At 37.8% G+C, this 17,954-nt stretch overlaps 1 protein-coding gene across 5 annotated transcripts in view; it reads right to left on the reverse strand.

Annotated features, from left to right (window-relative positions):
• Positions 1-17,456, reverse strand: part of LOC140338730 (EH domain-binding protein 1-like protein 1) — a 149,596-nt gene extending 132,140 nt beyond the window's left edge. For 3 of the 5 annotated variants that reach the window (XM_072423057.1, XM_072423055.1, XM_072423056.1), the window contains exon 1: positions 16,856-17,455. In XM_072423057.1, the coding sequence (XP_072279158.1) occupies positions 16,856-16,959 (104 nt within the window). In that variant the 5' untranslated portion in view covers positions 16,960-17,455. Of the gene's footprint in view, positions 1-16,855 lie in introns of all 5 variants that reach the window. The other 2 variants (XM_072423054.1, XM_072423058.1) reach the window with 2 other exon arrangements.
• Positions 17,457-17,954: the final 498 nt, after the last annotated feature.

The raw sequence follows: 17,954 nt of genomic DNA on the forward strand, positions 1-17,954 counted from the left end.
CTGCTTGGGATTATTTGTGCTAGTTGCACAAAACTTTCTGGGCAACCAGCGAGCTGAAAACCATGCTGAACTCGTGAACAACATGCTAACAGAATACCATCAACTTGGCTGCCACTTTAAATGTCACTTAAAATTATTTTCTTACATTCCCACCTACACATATTCCCACAAAATCTGGCTGATGTGAGTGATGAACAAGGGGAGATGTTCCACCAGGACATTTCTTTTATGGAAACAAGATATCAAGGCCTGTGCAACCCTAACATGATGGGCGAGTACTGCTGGTTTCTGCAACGGGGGGCAGCGGAGAGATACAAACGCAAAAGCAAAAGCCTGAAACACTTCTGAAGTGTACATATGTGTTGACAAGGTGAATTATGTGTAATTGTATATGTTGTTGAAACATCTAACTACGTTTTTGTAATGTCATGAAACTATGAGGCAAAAGTTAGTTATGTATGGAGATTACATAGTAACTGTGAAAGGAGAGAATGTAGCTAATCATGTCTATTTATGTAATTAACTTAAGATCCTAATGTCCTAGGCAAAATCAGACTTCAGATTTGGATTCAGCGCACTTAATTTAGTATAGGACACATGGATTAGACCAAGTAGCAGACAATAATATTTTTTTGTGATGCAGTGTATTCATACAAAAGTGTCCATATCAGTCAGACAGTGATGTGGATACCTGAGGAAGAACCCCACCAGGAAAGACAGAACACTGGGCTGAAACATCATGTGATTACAGCATTAGGTATGTGATAATAGATTTTACTTTTTTTTTTTGTACTTAGCATGTTTTCTATAAAGAAAGGAAACCTTTTTATGCTTTTGGTGACCTCAGGAACCGAGGATATGTTTGGTTCTCTTCCTAACTGGTTTGTTAATATTGTTCTGTTATAATGGGAAATGTCAGTCAAAGAGTAGTACACTGGCTTTAAAACAAGCCTTCACTGACTTCTGTAGCTGTATTGTGGAGAAATTCATCATCATATTTGCAGCCAAAATGCTTTACTTCAATTTTAAAAAGCTCGGTTCATTTTGCTTCATATTAGGAACTTAATCTAGATATGTGTGACCTTATTTTATCACTTATGGACTTTGAAGAAGATGTTCAACCATGTCTGCAGCTACAGAACTCAACATCTATACCCATGGCAGACCTTTAGGTGAATTTCCCAAACATTGAGCATTAAAATCTTGATAAAATATATTATTACACTAATGAACCAAAAAAATATTTACACAATTAGCTCTTCAACCTAGTTTTGATTAGTCTGAGCTTTATATTATGGAAGTGCTTTCAATGAAGTGGGACCTAAATGTAACTCTTATGAGCCCATAGTCAGACATTTAAAATCTAAGGCCTTAAGCTCTCATAAACAGGTTATACCCCAAACCATGTCTCTTTTTCCTATTATGTCCCCAATCACCGTATACAATCACAGTGTACAGAAAAAAATTCTGACTATTGGCAAAGAACAATTTGTCACAATTAAAAGAAGATGTTAAATTAAATCTATCCATAAGGGATACAAAAAAATACATGGAAGGACACATGGCAATATACATTACAGCACTGAAGTGTCACAACTTCTGACAATATTTTCATTGCTGGCTATACTTTTCGGTCAGTGTGGCAATTGCCTCCATAATTTTTACCATGGGCATCACACATGGGTAGAAAACAAGGGTAAACCTTCCCACAGAGGATCACAGACAAAAAAAAACTCACAGACAAATTAAACTATGCTTATCACTCATCTTCAAAGAAAACTAATATCATCCCACTGCACAATCAAATTTTATCTTTTACAAATACTACCAAAGTGCCACTAATTTTATTGAAAGTAAGGAATTTTGATTTACAAAAAACGCTAGGTCCCAGGTTTGAATCTCGTCCAGGACACTATATGCATGGAGTTTGAAGGTTCTCACTGTGTTTGTGTGAGTTTCCTCTGGGTACTCCGGTTTCCTCCCACATCCCAAAAACATGCAGTTAGGTTACATGGCTGCCCTCAAAATTGACCTTAGACTGTATTAAAAAGATATATGACTGAGGTAGGGACATTAGATTGTGAGTTACTTTAAGGGACAGTTAGTGACATGACTTTGTGCTGTGTAATATGATGTTGCTATAAAAATTCTGTGTAATAAAAATAATACTAGCAACCTACTCATGTAAGTAGACATGCTTTGACTCCTGACTGTATGGAAATGTACAGTAGATACTAAGATTTCCAGGACACCATTCACATTCCAACTTAAGTGTGTGGGATCCATTGATGAGTAGGAGTTAGTTGCCATCTTTCAATTTAACACAGAGATTTGCTGCTGGCCACAGATTGTGAGCTTTATCTGATGTACACAGAAGGTCTTCATGTGAGTAGGGTTCGCTTTGAAGAATGTACAACTGTTGTTCATTCAATCAGGTATGCTATTTTAAACAAACAATTTGCCTTTCTATTATTGATACTGTCAACAAAACAAGTAAAATACTGCCCAGACAGAACTGACATTTAGAAACTAAGATGAGATTACATACATTTATGAAGGATTCAGTGACCAGAAGAAACCAAAAAGAGACCAAAAAATATAGAAGTGTTATAGAAAACATAGTGTAAAATACCACAACTATTTCTGCTAGCAACTGGTTAACCTCTGTCTATATAGCCCAGACAGACCAGTACAGCTTCATTTTTATGCAGCTCTAGACTAGCATAACCTTTTTAACACCACTTTGTTTCCATAGGAAGATTCCATGTGTGTAAACATCTTTGGAAATGCCCATAAAAGGACTGGAGGAGAGAGTGTGAGAAAGACACTGGGACATGGGAATATTAATACAGAAAAAATGGCATATTTCAAATAGTTAATAGAGAAATTAAGTAAGTAACTGTTAATATAAATGTAAACTACTTGCTGATGTAATCCTACCTATAATGGAAAATGATTTAATAGTCGCTTTAAAGCAATATAGAGTGTCAATAGTGATCACAAATTCCCAGGATATTCATTCTCTCTTGCATATAATTTAACATGTGTAAATAGGTGGCCATTCTCCAAAAAACATGTAATAGTCATTGTGTACAACCAAGATAATCTATAATTTTCTTCAGTTTGGCCGATAAATATGGCACACGTGTAAAATTTAGAGGGGGCTCTTTAGAATTTAGATAGACCTCCCTATCTGGCACCTCGCAGTGTCAACTTTGACAATTCTGTCATTATTTGTTACTGTACAGCAGTGGTGCCCAAGCTTTCTGACAGCAGGGTCAGGTAACATAGAATAAAATTATTATTTAATTATTAACCAGCCACGACAGGCATCGATCCGCAGCCCAGGGGTTTTGGTGACCACTGCTGTACAATATGCCTGAACTAGCTGTCAGTACTTTATTTGGGGAGCAGTGCATTGGATTTAAGTTGTTTTGGTAATAAAATATCAATTAACTATCAATATATTTGACATGACTGAATATTTGTTAGTTTACCTGCACATAATTACAGTAAAACCTTGGCTAACGAATGGCCCTGCTAACAAATTTTTCGGCTAACAAATTTTGTTTCAGTGTTTATTGGACTCAGCTAAGGCGTTTTGACTAGGCTAACGAATGTAAAAAAACAAAAAACAAAAACAGATGCCTGATAACATACTGTATCAGAAAGCGAAAGAGAGACAACCTTTGACCTATATATAGAGGGGCTTGCAGAGTCCTGTGTGGCTGTGAATTTGAAAGGTAGGTGTGATTTATAGCATTTATTCTTTACACACAAACCGGCTTCCCTACTTGTTCTGTGAAGGACAGAGGCTGGATGTGGGCAGGGTCAGTTTGCATGACTTGCAGAAGAAATCATTTGCTAAACAAAGCTGAGGTTGTGGGTGATCTTAGGAGGGTGAGCCATTCTCCAACCTTTTGTAACCCTTTAATTACCAAGACTAACTGTTTCTTTTTGCATTTTAAAGCACAGCTTGCTTTGGAAGTTAAAGCATACCTAAACTCAGATTTTTTACTTTTTATAAAAGGGTAGACAATATAAAAGGGTAGAGCGCAAAGCCTCTTGGGACACCTAAGTCATGCATCCTGGGAGGACCGAAAAGGAGCCCTTTCATCAAAAGGGAAAAAAATTGCTGATCTCACACATGAGCAGTGAGATCGACAAGTTTTTTTCCCACCTACGTCACCCGATCCTGCGCCTGTGTCGGGTGATGTAGGAAGAAGAACTTGGAAGAAGAGGAGAAGCTGGCAGCGCCTGATGCGCCGGCCCAAAGACGAGTACTGTCCCTGCGGGATAGAAGATAAGTGTATTTCTTTTGTTTTGGGCGAGGTTTGAGTTTACTTCCTCTTTAATGAATGTCTAGGCTCCATAAAGTTTTTGTTTTGTTGATTTGTTTGTGATTAACTCACAGTGAGGATTTTATGCTTTTTTTAATTGCATTTATTAAAATAATGTGCCTGTTACCTGCTGTTACAGGGGGAAGCTGTTCATCTCAGTATTTGGTGAGTGTATGACCTTTTATATTGTGCTTTTTACTATTCTTATAAAACTTATCTTTAAATTGTGGGCAGCATCCAGAACAAATAAATGATTTTTTATAGAAACCAATAGGAAATCATGTTTTGGCTAAAACATTGTGATTCCAGAACGAATTATCTTTGTTAGCCTAGGTATCACTGTACTTGATTAACTTACTTTAAAACTTCTTTGGAACATGTTCACAGGTGTCATTGCCAATATATTGCCATAATGCATGCACATTAAAGTATAATATGTAATGCAAAAGACTAGACAAAAAATAACATGCACTAAATATTAATGCATTATGTACGCATGCACAGAACAACACAATGGACAGTAGAGGATTCAGATAAAAAAATCTTTTTACACTTCACCATGGTTTCATGTGACAAGGGGACAATGCAGAAGCACAGTTGTTAGGTCAAAGTCTTCGTGCTATAGGACAAGATAAATCTATCCTAAATTCAACCTGTGGCTTGCCCATTCCGGGCCCCCATCTCTAACAGAACATATTTTACCTTGCCTTCACAGCTCAGTTCAGCAGCAGAAACCCAATGTAAACACGATGTACTTGGTATAGAAAAACGTGATTAATTTTACGTAAGAGCACTGGGTAAATTAGAACCTTCACACAAGTCCATAGATCTAAGTTTGATAAGCTTGCAGCTTACATAAGGCTTACCTTTAGCTTCCAACTACTAAATAGATGTAAGTATGTGAAACTATGGAAGTTTAAATAAAGTTAACCTGTTAGTTTGATCTGCAAGAGATGAGTCTGTGTTCACTTAAAGGTGGACTTTGTGTATGTTAAATACACAAATATGAAATACATATATTGGGGGTGTTCATCCTAGATAGTAGACATCTTCTTAGTAGGCTCCACAACCCCCTGGGCACTTCGGCTTAGTTTTCCTGATTCTGACTGCCTCTTTCCTTCTGTAGCCACCATACCCGTTGCCCAGACTCCAGCTGATGGAATCCTGTGATGTCTGGATGGCAGGGTAGCTCAAATCTGTCTCCTCTTTCCTGACGCAGGATTTCAATATGGTGTTATGCCCATATTGCATGAGTAACAGCACCACTATGCAGAGTCTAAAATCGATGGATAGCTTCTCCAATCATAGTGTGCCCAGTAATCTGCCCTCTTGCAGAAGATTAGGCAGATTTTACAGAGGCCAACCATTTAATAACTAAAAATAATCTAAAAGCAATGTTGAATAGTAAAACACACAAACCATAAGAGCTTAGTCACCACAGCTCAAGCTCATAACATATAACCTCCCTAAAGGCCTCTCCTATATGCAAAGAAGAGACTATACCACATATTTTCAGGCTATGAGTGGTGCATATGGGGGGCGGGATATGCTCCTTCCAGAATTTTTTTAGTTTTCACTTTTCATGCCTCCATTTATCTATGTTCTTTTGCTCATATGACTTTGAGGAAGTTGTGATCCTTTCACAGGATGGTGTTCTGTTCATAGGTTTTTATTGTTTATAGTTTTTTTTTCCTAAGCATTCAGTTATTTTAGATTGTTTCCAAGTGCCTGATTGGGTGCTTCCCCCCACATGTTTATCAATATTACCTCTATTTTCACTTTCTCATTCTCTTTCCTGATAGCTTTCTTCTATTGTTTTCTTTCTTTTCCTTATTTGGCACAGGGGTCATCAGCCCTTTACCTAGGAATTAGTGGCTTCAATTGATAGCTGTGTACAATGCACATTTTATTATGGCTACCTCTCCACCTCTTTTCCAATCACACGTGGGACTCAAGAGGCTGCCCATTATTTCCTGCCCTATTTACTATTGCAGTAGAATATAAAGCCATCCACATAAGATATAAAAATTATAATAAAGACATAGAGTAAAAGAGTGTTCGATTCAAGCAACGCCTTTAAGCTAATAATATAAACCATAACTTAACCTAAACTTTAACTGCCCTCTGTACACTTAAGACTTTACCCACATTACCTTTTTTCTTTGGCTATCATTTAAATATAGAAAAATCACTGGCACTTATTATATCCCTGCCCAATTCCTTACTTTCTCAATTCTAATCTTTCTTCCTTTTAGGCCTTTCTCTGCTATACCCTAACTAGGTATCAAACTAACTGAATCTCACCAGTAGACCCCCCAAATCATTACACCTTCTGCACATGTCACTGGACACCTTGCAAGGAAAACAACTTGCTTTTCTTTTGCAAGCAGCTAAGCAAATTAACAATGCAGTTTTAATACTTTGATCACCCTGCAATTGGAGAGTGAATGAGCAACAACAGACTGATGAGATCATTTGTCTGCTGTCTCCTACTGTTTGCTTGTCAAACTAAATACATGCAGCAGTGAGTGGTGTCCTTGGTGTTGCCACTACTGCAAACAATTACAACAGGGTTAAGACCAATTAGTATGCAGCAACACTTTTTTATTAAAATAAATACATAATAATTAGTCAAAAGTGGAATAAGTGATATAGGAAGTGAGGATGAAGTGAGAAAGGGTAGACTTATAGCATTGGCTATGAGGGGCTTCCAAAAGTTGCATGCAATATGTACTTTTCATATGTATTATTATGATTATTTTAGGAAACGTCCAGCTTATTGTCATACTTGGGGAGAAATGGCAGGAAAGGCAAGCTCTATGGCTTGCACAGAAATGGTGTGAGCCCTGAGAAGGGCCAAGGCGCAGGGTCTAGTATTAGTATTTTAATCTAATACTAGTATTAGTATTAGAGTTTAGCAGTAACCAGGTCTTCTCCAGAGCCTCTAGTGGTTGGAAGCGGAAAATGCCTTCCCTTTCATCCTCACCGCCCCAGCATGAAGACTGAATGGGAAATCAGCAGCCTCCTGGTTGTCACGCTTGGAGAGATTGAGCCTTTAGGGGGCGCTATGGCATGAACCATAGTGGTGTCTAACCACTATGGAAGCAGAAAATGCCTCCCCTTTCATCTTTACATAACCACATCTTGGACACTTTGTATGAAACTGTCCTGAACGAAGTAGAGTACACAGCACCATTAGAACAAACTCCTCTACTTGGGATAAACTTGCACTAGATGACAGTGAATGAAGGGGGATTTTTTGGTTGGCATTGGGGCAGCCTGCACAGTATTGAAGACTAAAGAAGTACACAAATCATTACCTGGAAAAAAGGTAGCTACTGGGGTGGGTTTGGGTGGAACAGCAATTGAGTTAAACTAAACAAAAATAGCAAATATTCATTTAGCAGATCAGATAGACCTTGTAACATCTGTATTAGTTTCTGACAATGTCATGTGAATTTAGTGGGAAAAGACATCTTATCAGAAATTCTGGCTGTGTGCAGTATACTGAAAATAAAATAACAGTAACAAGCCCTTTATCTGATGCAATTTTAAACAAAGCAGCTGTAGCATTTGTTATGAGTATGCACATATTTCCTTTCAAAATGACTGTAGACTTGGAGTTAAAAGAGTTTCCTGAAATTTTATGGGCAAAAAATAAGTATGATGCTGGCAAATTACCAGTGACTCCAGTAAATATCAAAGTAAAGAAGGGATCAGTACTGCCTAGATTGTCCCAGTACCCTTATCTGCACAACAGATAGAGGGCATTAAAGAACAAACTGAAGAATATGAGAATGGGTGTGTTGATACAAATGAAATCACCTGTGGCGTACCCACTTGGGAAACTATGGAAACTTACAACTAAAGGGCAACCCCCAGTGTTCCGAATGGTGTATGACTTGAGGGCAGTAAATAATAAAGCAGAGACTGACACTCCAGTGGTGCCAAACCCTCATACTCTGTTGGGTCAGATACCTACAACTGCTGCTTGTTTCTCTGTGATTGACTTGGCTAACGCATTATTTTCTTTGCTTTTTGCGCCCAGACAAGTATTCTCTTTTTGCCTTTACATTTGAGAACATACAAAGATGTTGGAAGTGTCTTGCAAAGAGGTGTACATTCACTCACCCTGAACAACCAAACATTGGCATGGAAATGTGGGAAAGAAACCACAAGTTTACCGTTTCCTAGCCAAGACAGGTAATAAATCACATCAAAGGAAACTGCAATATTGTAGAGAAAAAGTGGTACTTTTAGGACATTGTATTTCTGAAGGTTAAAACACTTTTGAAAGAACTTAAAAAACAGGGAATTTTCAAAATTCTTGTCAGAATGTCAGACAGCTTGGAGCCTTCCTTGGCTTGATAGGGTACTGCCGGGAGTGAAGCCCAAGCACCTCTATAATAAAGATGTATTAGTTTCAGAGGAATACTTCCAATTCTGGACAGATCATGTCAAGGCTATGGAAGATCGGAAAACAGCTATATTATCAGCTCCCGCTCTTGCCCTTCCAGACTATAGAAAACCATTTCAGCTGTTCTGTCATGAGAAAGCTGGCTATGCCACAGGAGTACTGTGCCAACGGCATGGAAACAAAGAAATACAATTGGCATATTCCCCTGTCAGGTAGACCCTGTGATAAAGGGACCCATAAGCTGTGTTATAGTGGCAGCATGTGAATTGTTGCTTGAAAAAAGTAGACTTGGTCTTTGATCATACACTTAAATTATTTGTACCAACAGTGTTACATAAATATTAAAAAAGGTACAAGCAAATCATCTGTCAGCAGCTAGGTTGACGAAACTAGAGGTTGCCTTACTTACACCTACCAAACTTAACAATCAGAAAGTACAATATATTAAATCCTGCTACACTTCTTCCATGTGCCTTAAGAGAAGAAGATGTACATGATTGCATGATTGCTAAGACACAGGGAATAGTAAGTGTATCAGATGAGCCGCTACTAATCCTGATTTTGAAATGTTTAGAGATGGCTCCCAATGCTGACTGAGAATAGAAAGCAACATACTGAGTATGCAGTAGTAACTACACATGACATATTAAAGCAACAGAGTTTACCTTCCAACATGTCAGCTCAGGAAACTGAATTACAAGCCCTGATTGAATCATGTACTCCGGCCAAGGGCAAGAGAGCTACTATCTGGACAGATAGCCACTACGGATTTGACATAGCACATGAGTATGGTCATATTTGGAAGGCCAGGAATTACATGACATCTTTAGGTAAGTCAACTAAGAATGCCAAATTAGTGGGAGAGCTTCTCCAGAGCTTCCTGCTGAAGTAGCCATTGTAAAAGTATAGGCGCATACAAAGCTTTGAACTCCAGAAGCAAAGGTAATGCAAAAGCTCTACTGCCAATAGTACCTAAAAGAACCATGTTATCTGACATGTTAGACAATAAAGAGAAAACAAAGAAAAAAGAAGAGATTGCTTTTCAGGTCCAAACTAAATTACTTGATCCCACAAGCTCATACCAGGAGATTTGGTTGTGATAAAAAGACACACCAGATACACCTTGGAGCAGGGCCTACAGTACCCCTTTTTTGGCAACATGTGGTACACACATATGGTCCAGATAATCAAACACTACCCAAAGACTAAGTAGAATGTATTATGCATTTAAGCACCTGTTTGATAAAAAGAAGGGTAAAGCCATGGTTAATCAGTGGAACAACCGTTTTAGTTAATACCACATTCAAAGAAAAATGGGAAATTATTCCAGGTAGGAGAAAAATAGAAAATGGATATGTTGGATGCATGGATAGAAAGGCTTTAAAAAGTGAAAAAAAGACCCATGTTGTGGGTGCGGGGCAAAAGGCCTGAAACCGTCAGGTGGTGAAAAATATTCCCTACGGTATACCCTGTGGAGGACAAACACCAGGAATGATTTAGAGAACGTAAGTATGTATAATGTGACAGTGAATAGGTGTAGTGTGGTGAGTAAGTGTAATAAGATGTGGAATGTATATTCTAAATTATTGACATGGTTGGAAGAGCAGGCTCCACTAGGGACTGAACATGCTTAAGAAGCTTACTACAAAATTCGTTCCCAAGTAATCATGATGGTAGGGGAATACCAATGGGAACAAATGCAGTTTGTAAAAAGATAGTTAAACCAGATTTCCTGGATTAGGTTCTGTGCCATCCAGTAATCTGCCTTTGTCCCGGCGAAGAAAAAGCAGAATGTCCCATGTAGGAAGAAGCCTCCTGGAATGTGTGACGTGGGTATCCCAGGAGGCTCTGCGCTCTGTCTTTTTTGAAGGGGAGGGGTTTTAAAAAATCATAGTTTCTACTTTGTCTACCCTTTTATGTAAAGTAAAAATTTTAGTGGTAGGCCTGCTTTAATGGAAAGCCCTTAAAAGGTGATACTGCAGTCTTAACCTCTCTAGCGGTAACCCCGAGTGGGGTAGAAAATAGCTGCTGAAAGCAGTAACCCTGAGTCACACTCGGGGTAGGTAAACGATAGTAAATACAGCACTTACCTGATCCGCCGGCGTCCCGCGTTGTCCATCGCCGCAATCCCTGTCTTCTTTCCTCTACCTCTGGAGTCTTCTGCACACGATGAGTCACTGGGGAAGTTCCCGGTGACATAAGTGCGCGTGTACATTGCCCGCGGGGAGGGAAATTCAAAATCCATTTGTATTGCATTCAATACAAAATAACTATTGAATGCAATACATTGGATTTATATGTGTAAAAGCAGTACATTGTTTTCAAGAACATTTATTTTACAGTAAATATAATAGTATGAGTATATTATTTTTTTTATTTTAAAAAATTAAAAATATATATATAATTTTTTTTAATAATTTAAATTATTATTTTTACTTGATTTTGTGTTTCAAACTTTATTAAAATCATACTAATATATTATACTGTAAAATACATTTTCATGAAAATCAATGTACCGCTTTGAGACATATAAATCCAGACAGAAATGTACCGCTAGGGAGGTTAATAAGCATATACTGGCAGTGTGGGACTAGGATATATCTTCATCTACCATATGATTCTCATGGGACCTTGGTCAGGTTAGTTTAGGGGTGTCAAACTCAAATACACAAAGGGCCGAAATTAAAAACTCAGATTAAGTCGGGGGCCAAACTTGAAATTTATTTAAAAATAGGAAGTAATTCCTTTGAATTAAATATAAAACTTTTTTATATGGAAACAAAGAGTAATTGCTTTACATGCAATCTGGAACAAGAAAATACTTGGCAATGCAATGTAAGCACTAATTGGTCCCTAGCTACAGTTCTTGAATCGATTTGAATAAGGATGGCATGAATGTTAATAATCAACTGACACCAAATAATGAAATTAATGTTACACATGTATAAATTATGTGCTTATATCTGATAGTTTCACACATTTCACACAGATGATTACCTTGTACTTTATGTTTTGTTTCCTGCAGATCTGAGAAATTTTATTTCTGCTGTGAGCTAGGAATAGCGACCGGTCTCAGAAGAGAAACAGAAGACAAGTGATGCTGGGACTTAAATTCCCAGCATTACTTACGTCTATGGAACTGCCCAATGCCGAGCCGCATAGCCAGAGAGCTGTTCCATAGACGCGAGAAAGTTTGTGGCCACTTCCAGTTGGTCCACAAACTCTCCACTCAAACTTAACATAACATAACATAACTTAATTTTGTATAAACAATACCATTTTCTCTAAATAAAACAGAACAGCAACTCTCTAGATATGCTGATGTCTGTGTCTGTTCACTTAAGATTGTAATATTAACCCAACAGATTTATTTTATTGAAGAAATAAACTTTTCCTTGACAGCGTCACCTGATCTCACTCCTGCACAGAGCGAGTTCGGGTTATGTCACAATAAGAAGGAAGAAGAGGGCACAGGTTTGAAGGATCAAGATCTGGTGTGCCAGTTACATGATTGGCCGTGCATGTAGGTAGGACACTTTTGACAATGGTCTCTGGTTCAGGAGTGGCTTGACACAAGGAATGCAAAGATTGTAGCCACAGTCCACTCCTTGTGAATCTCCCCCAAATTCATGAATGGGCTTCACAATCCACTGAAGGCTGTATTTATCCCTGTTGCTTGGGCGCCTTTTTCTGAAACATTTTTTTTCTTCCACTTTCCTTCCACTTTCTATTAGTATGCTTGCATACAGCATTCTGTGAAAAGCCAGCTTCTTTAGCTTTAGACCTTTTGTGGCTTATCCTCAATGACTGTATTCTGGACAACTCCTAAGTCTGCAGTCTTCCCCATAATTGTGTGGCCTACTGAGCCAGACTGAAAGACAATTTAAAGGCTCAAGATAGCATTGCAGACATTTTGAGTTAATTAGTTAAAAGGTATGATAAACCATGGGCCTGATTTATTAAAGCTCTCCAAAGCTGAAGAAGATACAGTTTTATCTGGGCGATCCAGCAAACCTGGAACAGATCTGGTCCAGAATTGAAAACATTTGCTAACAAATAGCAAATTACTTTTAAGAAGTCCATTCCAGGTTTGCTGGATCACCCAGCTTCATTGATGAAAGTGTACCCTCTCCAGCCTTGGAGAGCTTTATTAGGTCACGCCCCATGGGTCTACTAAATTTAACTTTTCCACAATATTCTAATTTTTTGAAATACTGAATTTTGTTTTTTTTTATTACCTTTAGGCCATAATCAGCAAAATGAAAAGATGAAAAAAAATAAATGCTTGGGAATATATCACTCTGTGTGTAATAAATCTATACATGAGTTTCACTTTTTGAATTGAATTACTGAAATAAATTAACTTTTTGATGATATTCTAATTTTGTGAGATGTACCTGTATATTCACTATAATCACCCCTTCCCTTCAACTTTTCTTGTTTCCTTTACTGTTCATCTCTTTTTGGCTTAACAATAAATTGGTTCTGATTCTGGCTGTTGTATCTTCCTTGTTAGGCTGGGTCTACATGGATGTTTTTTAAAAACACATGTAAACGTTCCTGTTACATTTATATGCATTTTTATGCACTTATTGGCTTTTTAAAGGGTGCCTTTAAAATGCTGAAAAAGGCCAATGCCGCGTTTTCCCGCATTTTTATTGCGATTTTATTTAAGATAAATGCCATAAACGTGCCTCAAGGAAACGTCCTGGTGTAGATTAACCTATTGTAATGCATAGGGATTTCAAACAAGAGCTTTAAAAGCCTCAGGTTAAACGCTGGGGAAACAGTCTGTGTAGACTAAGCCTTAGTCAAAACTTGGATAATATGTATTTAAAATAAATAAATAAATAAATAAATAAATAAAAATCTTCTGTTTAAGAATGTAAACAATTTTTAAATTACATCTTATCTAAATTAATATTTTTCATCCACTAATGTGACAAACAAGCAACAACAAATCTAAAAACTAATAGTGCAGACTATCTAATACAAAAGGACACCAGATATTATTTAGAAAAAAGAGAATGCTTCCTGTACAAAGGTCAGCATACAAGCTGTTAAAGTGACCTACTGTAACTTGACACTGTGGCATATACAGCTAGAGACAATATAGTAGTGTTAGGTTCATTTGAGCATTAGAGCCATTGATGAAGAATACAAATAAAACAAATCCACCTGAATTAATTGGTAAAGTATGGTATGACAGAAAAAACATCTATGAAGCTATCAAGCATAAAAAAGTAGTAACTTCATAATCTTAAACCGCATACACACGTGCCATTTTAGTCGTTGGAAAGGATCTTTCACGATCCCTTCCAACGACTAAAGACTGCACGATGCAGGAACGAGTGCTGTACATACAGCACTGTTCTGCTCTATGGAGAGGGAAGGGGGAGTACGACAGAGCGGCACCCCGCTGCGTGATCTTCCCTTGCATTAGGATCGTTCCTTGTCCATCGTCCGTGGATCTGCCAGGACGGTTGTTCGGGCGATGGATGACGGTCACTGTTCACACAGCAGATTCTCGTCCGATATCGGCCCTGAACCATTGGACGTGTGTACATAGCTTTAGACACTTGAAAAAACAAATGCAAGTTTATCTATGGCTGTATCAGTGATTACATGCTAAGACTTTATCAAAAGAATGGCCTCTGTTGGACAGGCAAAGTTCACTCACTACTTTTGTTCCACCATATCCACTGTGAAAGAGCAACATCCAAACAGTTGAAGTACTAGCTTGGTAATAAAGTTAAATTTAATTCTAATAAAACACCGCAAATTTAAAATTATGTATGACCCAACTCCTCAGTAGCCATCCAAAAACAGCTGGGTGGTTACTGAAAAGTGCAGGATGCAGTGTCACCGTCAGGCGCTTTGCATTATATGGCTATCTGCTCCGTTCAGACCTGCTATCATCGAACTCTTTGTGGATTTGAGATGTAACCAAATGTAAATTAAGTCAGTGCATGAAAAACTCAGATAAAATATTTTACTTTTTTTAGTGTTTTATGTTCACAGAGCTGCAGTCACTGTTGAGTTCATAAAGTCATTCCTACTTTTTGCATACCTTAAAGTTAAACTTTATTACCAAAAACTAAATAGGGAGGTTTTTTTCAGTGCAAAAAAAAAAAACACATACAAAAATAAAAAATGTTTTCTGCCTCTTGCAAGAAAGGATGCACAGGAGTTTATAGTGGCCAGTAAAGATAGCCAAAGACCCTGAACCAAAAACCGTGCAAATATGTCAAAAGGGAGCTTGTTTTTATCATATATGTGAAAAAGTGTGTTACATTAAAAAAAAAAGTTAATTCAAATACGGACATTCTTTTTCCATTAAGGCTGTCTTTTTTTCTGCTTGAAGATACACTGTTAAACCCCTTTCTTACTTGTGGAAAACAAGAAAATTGCTTTGTTAGCTGCTCCTAGGCACATAGCAAACTGGTGCTATGTGCCCAAGATTGGCAAACTGCACTGCAGGTAATGCATTTGCTCATAGTTGTGGCTGCAGTGTGATTCTTCCTCCAGAAAAGCTATTGTATGGCTGAAGGTGACTTGTTGCTGTCTGGAACTACGCTGCGATCCACCACTGCCACAACTATGTGCAAACATGTGCACAAAATAGTTCCCAACTACTCCCATTCAGCTGAATGGTAGTGGTTAGAACGGTGGGTTAAGCCTCAAGCAGAATGCAGAAATGCCACTTAGTGTGTTCTCAAAGCTGGAAGATTTATTTGCACAACATTGTAAAGAGGCACCAAGAGAAAGGAAATCATTGCAGCAGATTGATGAATATTAATAAAACACGTTTCTTTTTTCAATCACATTTCCTGTGTTGCAATAAGAAAGTTCCGGAGAATATAAGTTAAGTAACATGCTCATGTTCTCTTTTATTTGAACCACACTGGGACGTGATTTACAACTAAGTTCACTGGAATTTTTTTGAAAATTTTGCTTTGCTGATCTCTTGAAATATCATGTACAGTAGGTGACCATGTAGGATTTGTGCCAGAAAATGTTGAGTCTTTTATATATCTATCTTTCCCAATAAAGTTGTGTTCAAACAAAGCTGCAGCAAAAGATGAAAGTAAATGGGTCATTATGGGATAAAGTAAAAATGATAAGAAAAAAAAAAACAAAATCTGCTTTTGATGCAATACACAGCTCAAAGTACGTTTTCTGCCCCTTGATGTACTCAGTCAGATGGCCAGCATCATTCGGCCTACAACCTCTGAGCCCAGGTTGCCCTGGATCCACCTAGCCTGTGACTGAACAGTCTAAAGAACACAGTGATTAGCTCAAATACTTGTCTAGAGCCCAGTTTTAAAAACGATCTACAAATATGAGGCTTGGTGCAAAATGGAGTGCTTAGATAGGGTCGTTTTTACCAGAACTAGAATGTATACAATGTGATAAAACACTAAATAAATGAAAAAAAATACTTCTGAGACAGGTCTTTAAGGAGGCATGATCACTGTCTGACTAATGGACATTCTAAATAAAGTAGTACATACTTGGAGCACATCACAGTTACCCAACCAGCTGAAAATAAAACAGACCATATTTGAATAGCTTCTGGTCAATGCAAATACAAATGTTGCCTTTATTATTAGGAGTGACTAAACTCAGTTATTCTTTTGGTTAAGTGATCACCCACGACCACGGAAAAAAAGTCTAAATGAGCACTAAATAAATAAATAAATAAAGCAAATCATGTTATTTGTGTAATATTCCTAGCAAATGAAGTGATTCCAAAACTCAGGCCTTCGAAGCTCAGAGATCATGCAGCTGCACCATTTTAGGGATTTATAACCCCATGTCTCTGTCACATGCCAAATTATGAATCTAAGAACACCTAGAAATAAACAGATACCAAAACTTCTATTCCTACAAAAAAATCAGATTCAGAGTGCATTTTTAAAGGAGAAACATATTTGGGCAGCCACACTTTGTTAATGGAAAATATTTTTGCACGTAATACGTGATACTGAATTTAGACAAGCCTTCATTTCAGCATTGACAGCGACTACACAGCTTTACAGACACTTCTGACAACTCCCAAGCACTTTCCTAAAGCCAAAACACATTTTCATCTCACCATTTCTGGGTGCACTCTAATATGAGCTCTTGGTAAGAGGCCACAAACTGAAAACGGGATGCTCTCTTGCCGGTCCTCTGCAGTCTTTTCCAAACCGAAGTCATGGTGGTCTCTCAGTGACAGTCTCTGCTACAATCCAGCATGATGTTGTGCGAACTTAGTCTCCTTGTTGATGACTCAGTTGAGTTCTCTCTTCTTGCCTCTCCCTTCCTGTATGAATTTTCAGTGTCACAATTGCTGTTCATGTGTAAGTCATTTACTTAATTTTTTTTAACATAAACCTACTTTCCTTCATAAAAAACTGTACACAGTTACTGTGTGTGCTGTAACCTTTCCTCCCTTTGTAGGGTTTCTTCTACAGCCTTACAGTAAATATTTATGTGACTCAGTGACAATGTCTTTCTTTTCAGCTTTGTAGTCATACGTCCATCAGTAGTTCCTGTATGTCAGTGACTACCCTTTCTTCACACTTCTGGCTGTCTCCTTTAGCACTCTTCAGTAATTGAATTCCGAAGCCTGTCTCTGCTTGTTCCGTCTGTGAGCGTTTGCCGTCTCTTTCCCTGTCAGACAGAGACAGCCTGTTCCCCTCAGCTAAGCAGAAGTAAACTTTCTTCCAAGGAGGAGGGAGGAGAGAGGGTGTGACTCTGACTGTGTATATATCTATCTATATACCACAACTGTCCCTGTATATATTACATTCTCTGTACTATAAACCATGAATAAGCAAGTTATTTTACTAAAGTTGTAGAAGGCACATAACGTTCTATTCCTAATAACTGTAGTTCCTGAATACTGAAAGTGGCAAGATCTCTTTCAGACATAACCAGTCAATACATTTGTGTACTGAGAGCAGTGCATTATTCTACTCATTAATTCATGATAGTTTTTCTACAACAGCTGTTACCTTTACCTAAAACAATGATAGCAAACATATTAGTGAGAGTAATAAAGGTATATACTCGTGCTCTATTGCTGTCCATTGTCTTTATATCTAATGCTGCCCAATACTTACTGTATATTGTTTCTGCACCATAGTCCTCTCAGTGTTTAAGAACAAACTCTAACCGACCTACAATGAAATGTTTACACCTGACAAAGC

This window comes from Pyxicephalus adspersus, chromosome 9 (assembly GCF_032062135.1).
Source record: "Pyxicephalus adspersus chromosome 9, UCB_Pads_2.0, whole genome shotgun sequence".
NCBI lineage: Eukaryota > Metazoa > Chordata > Amphibia > Anura > Pyxicephalidae > Pyxicephalus > Pyxicephalus adspersus.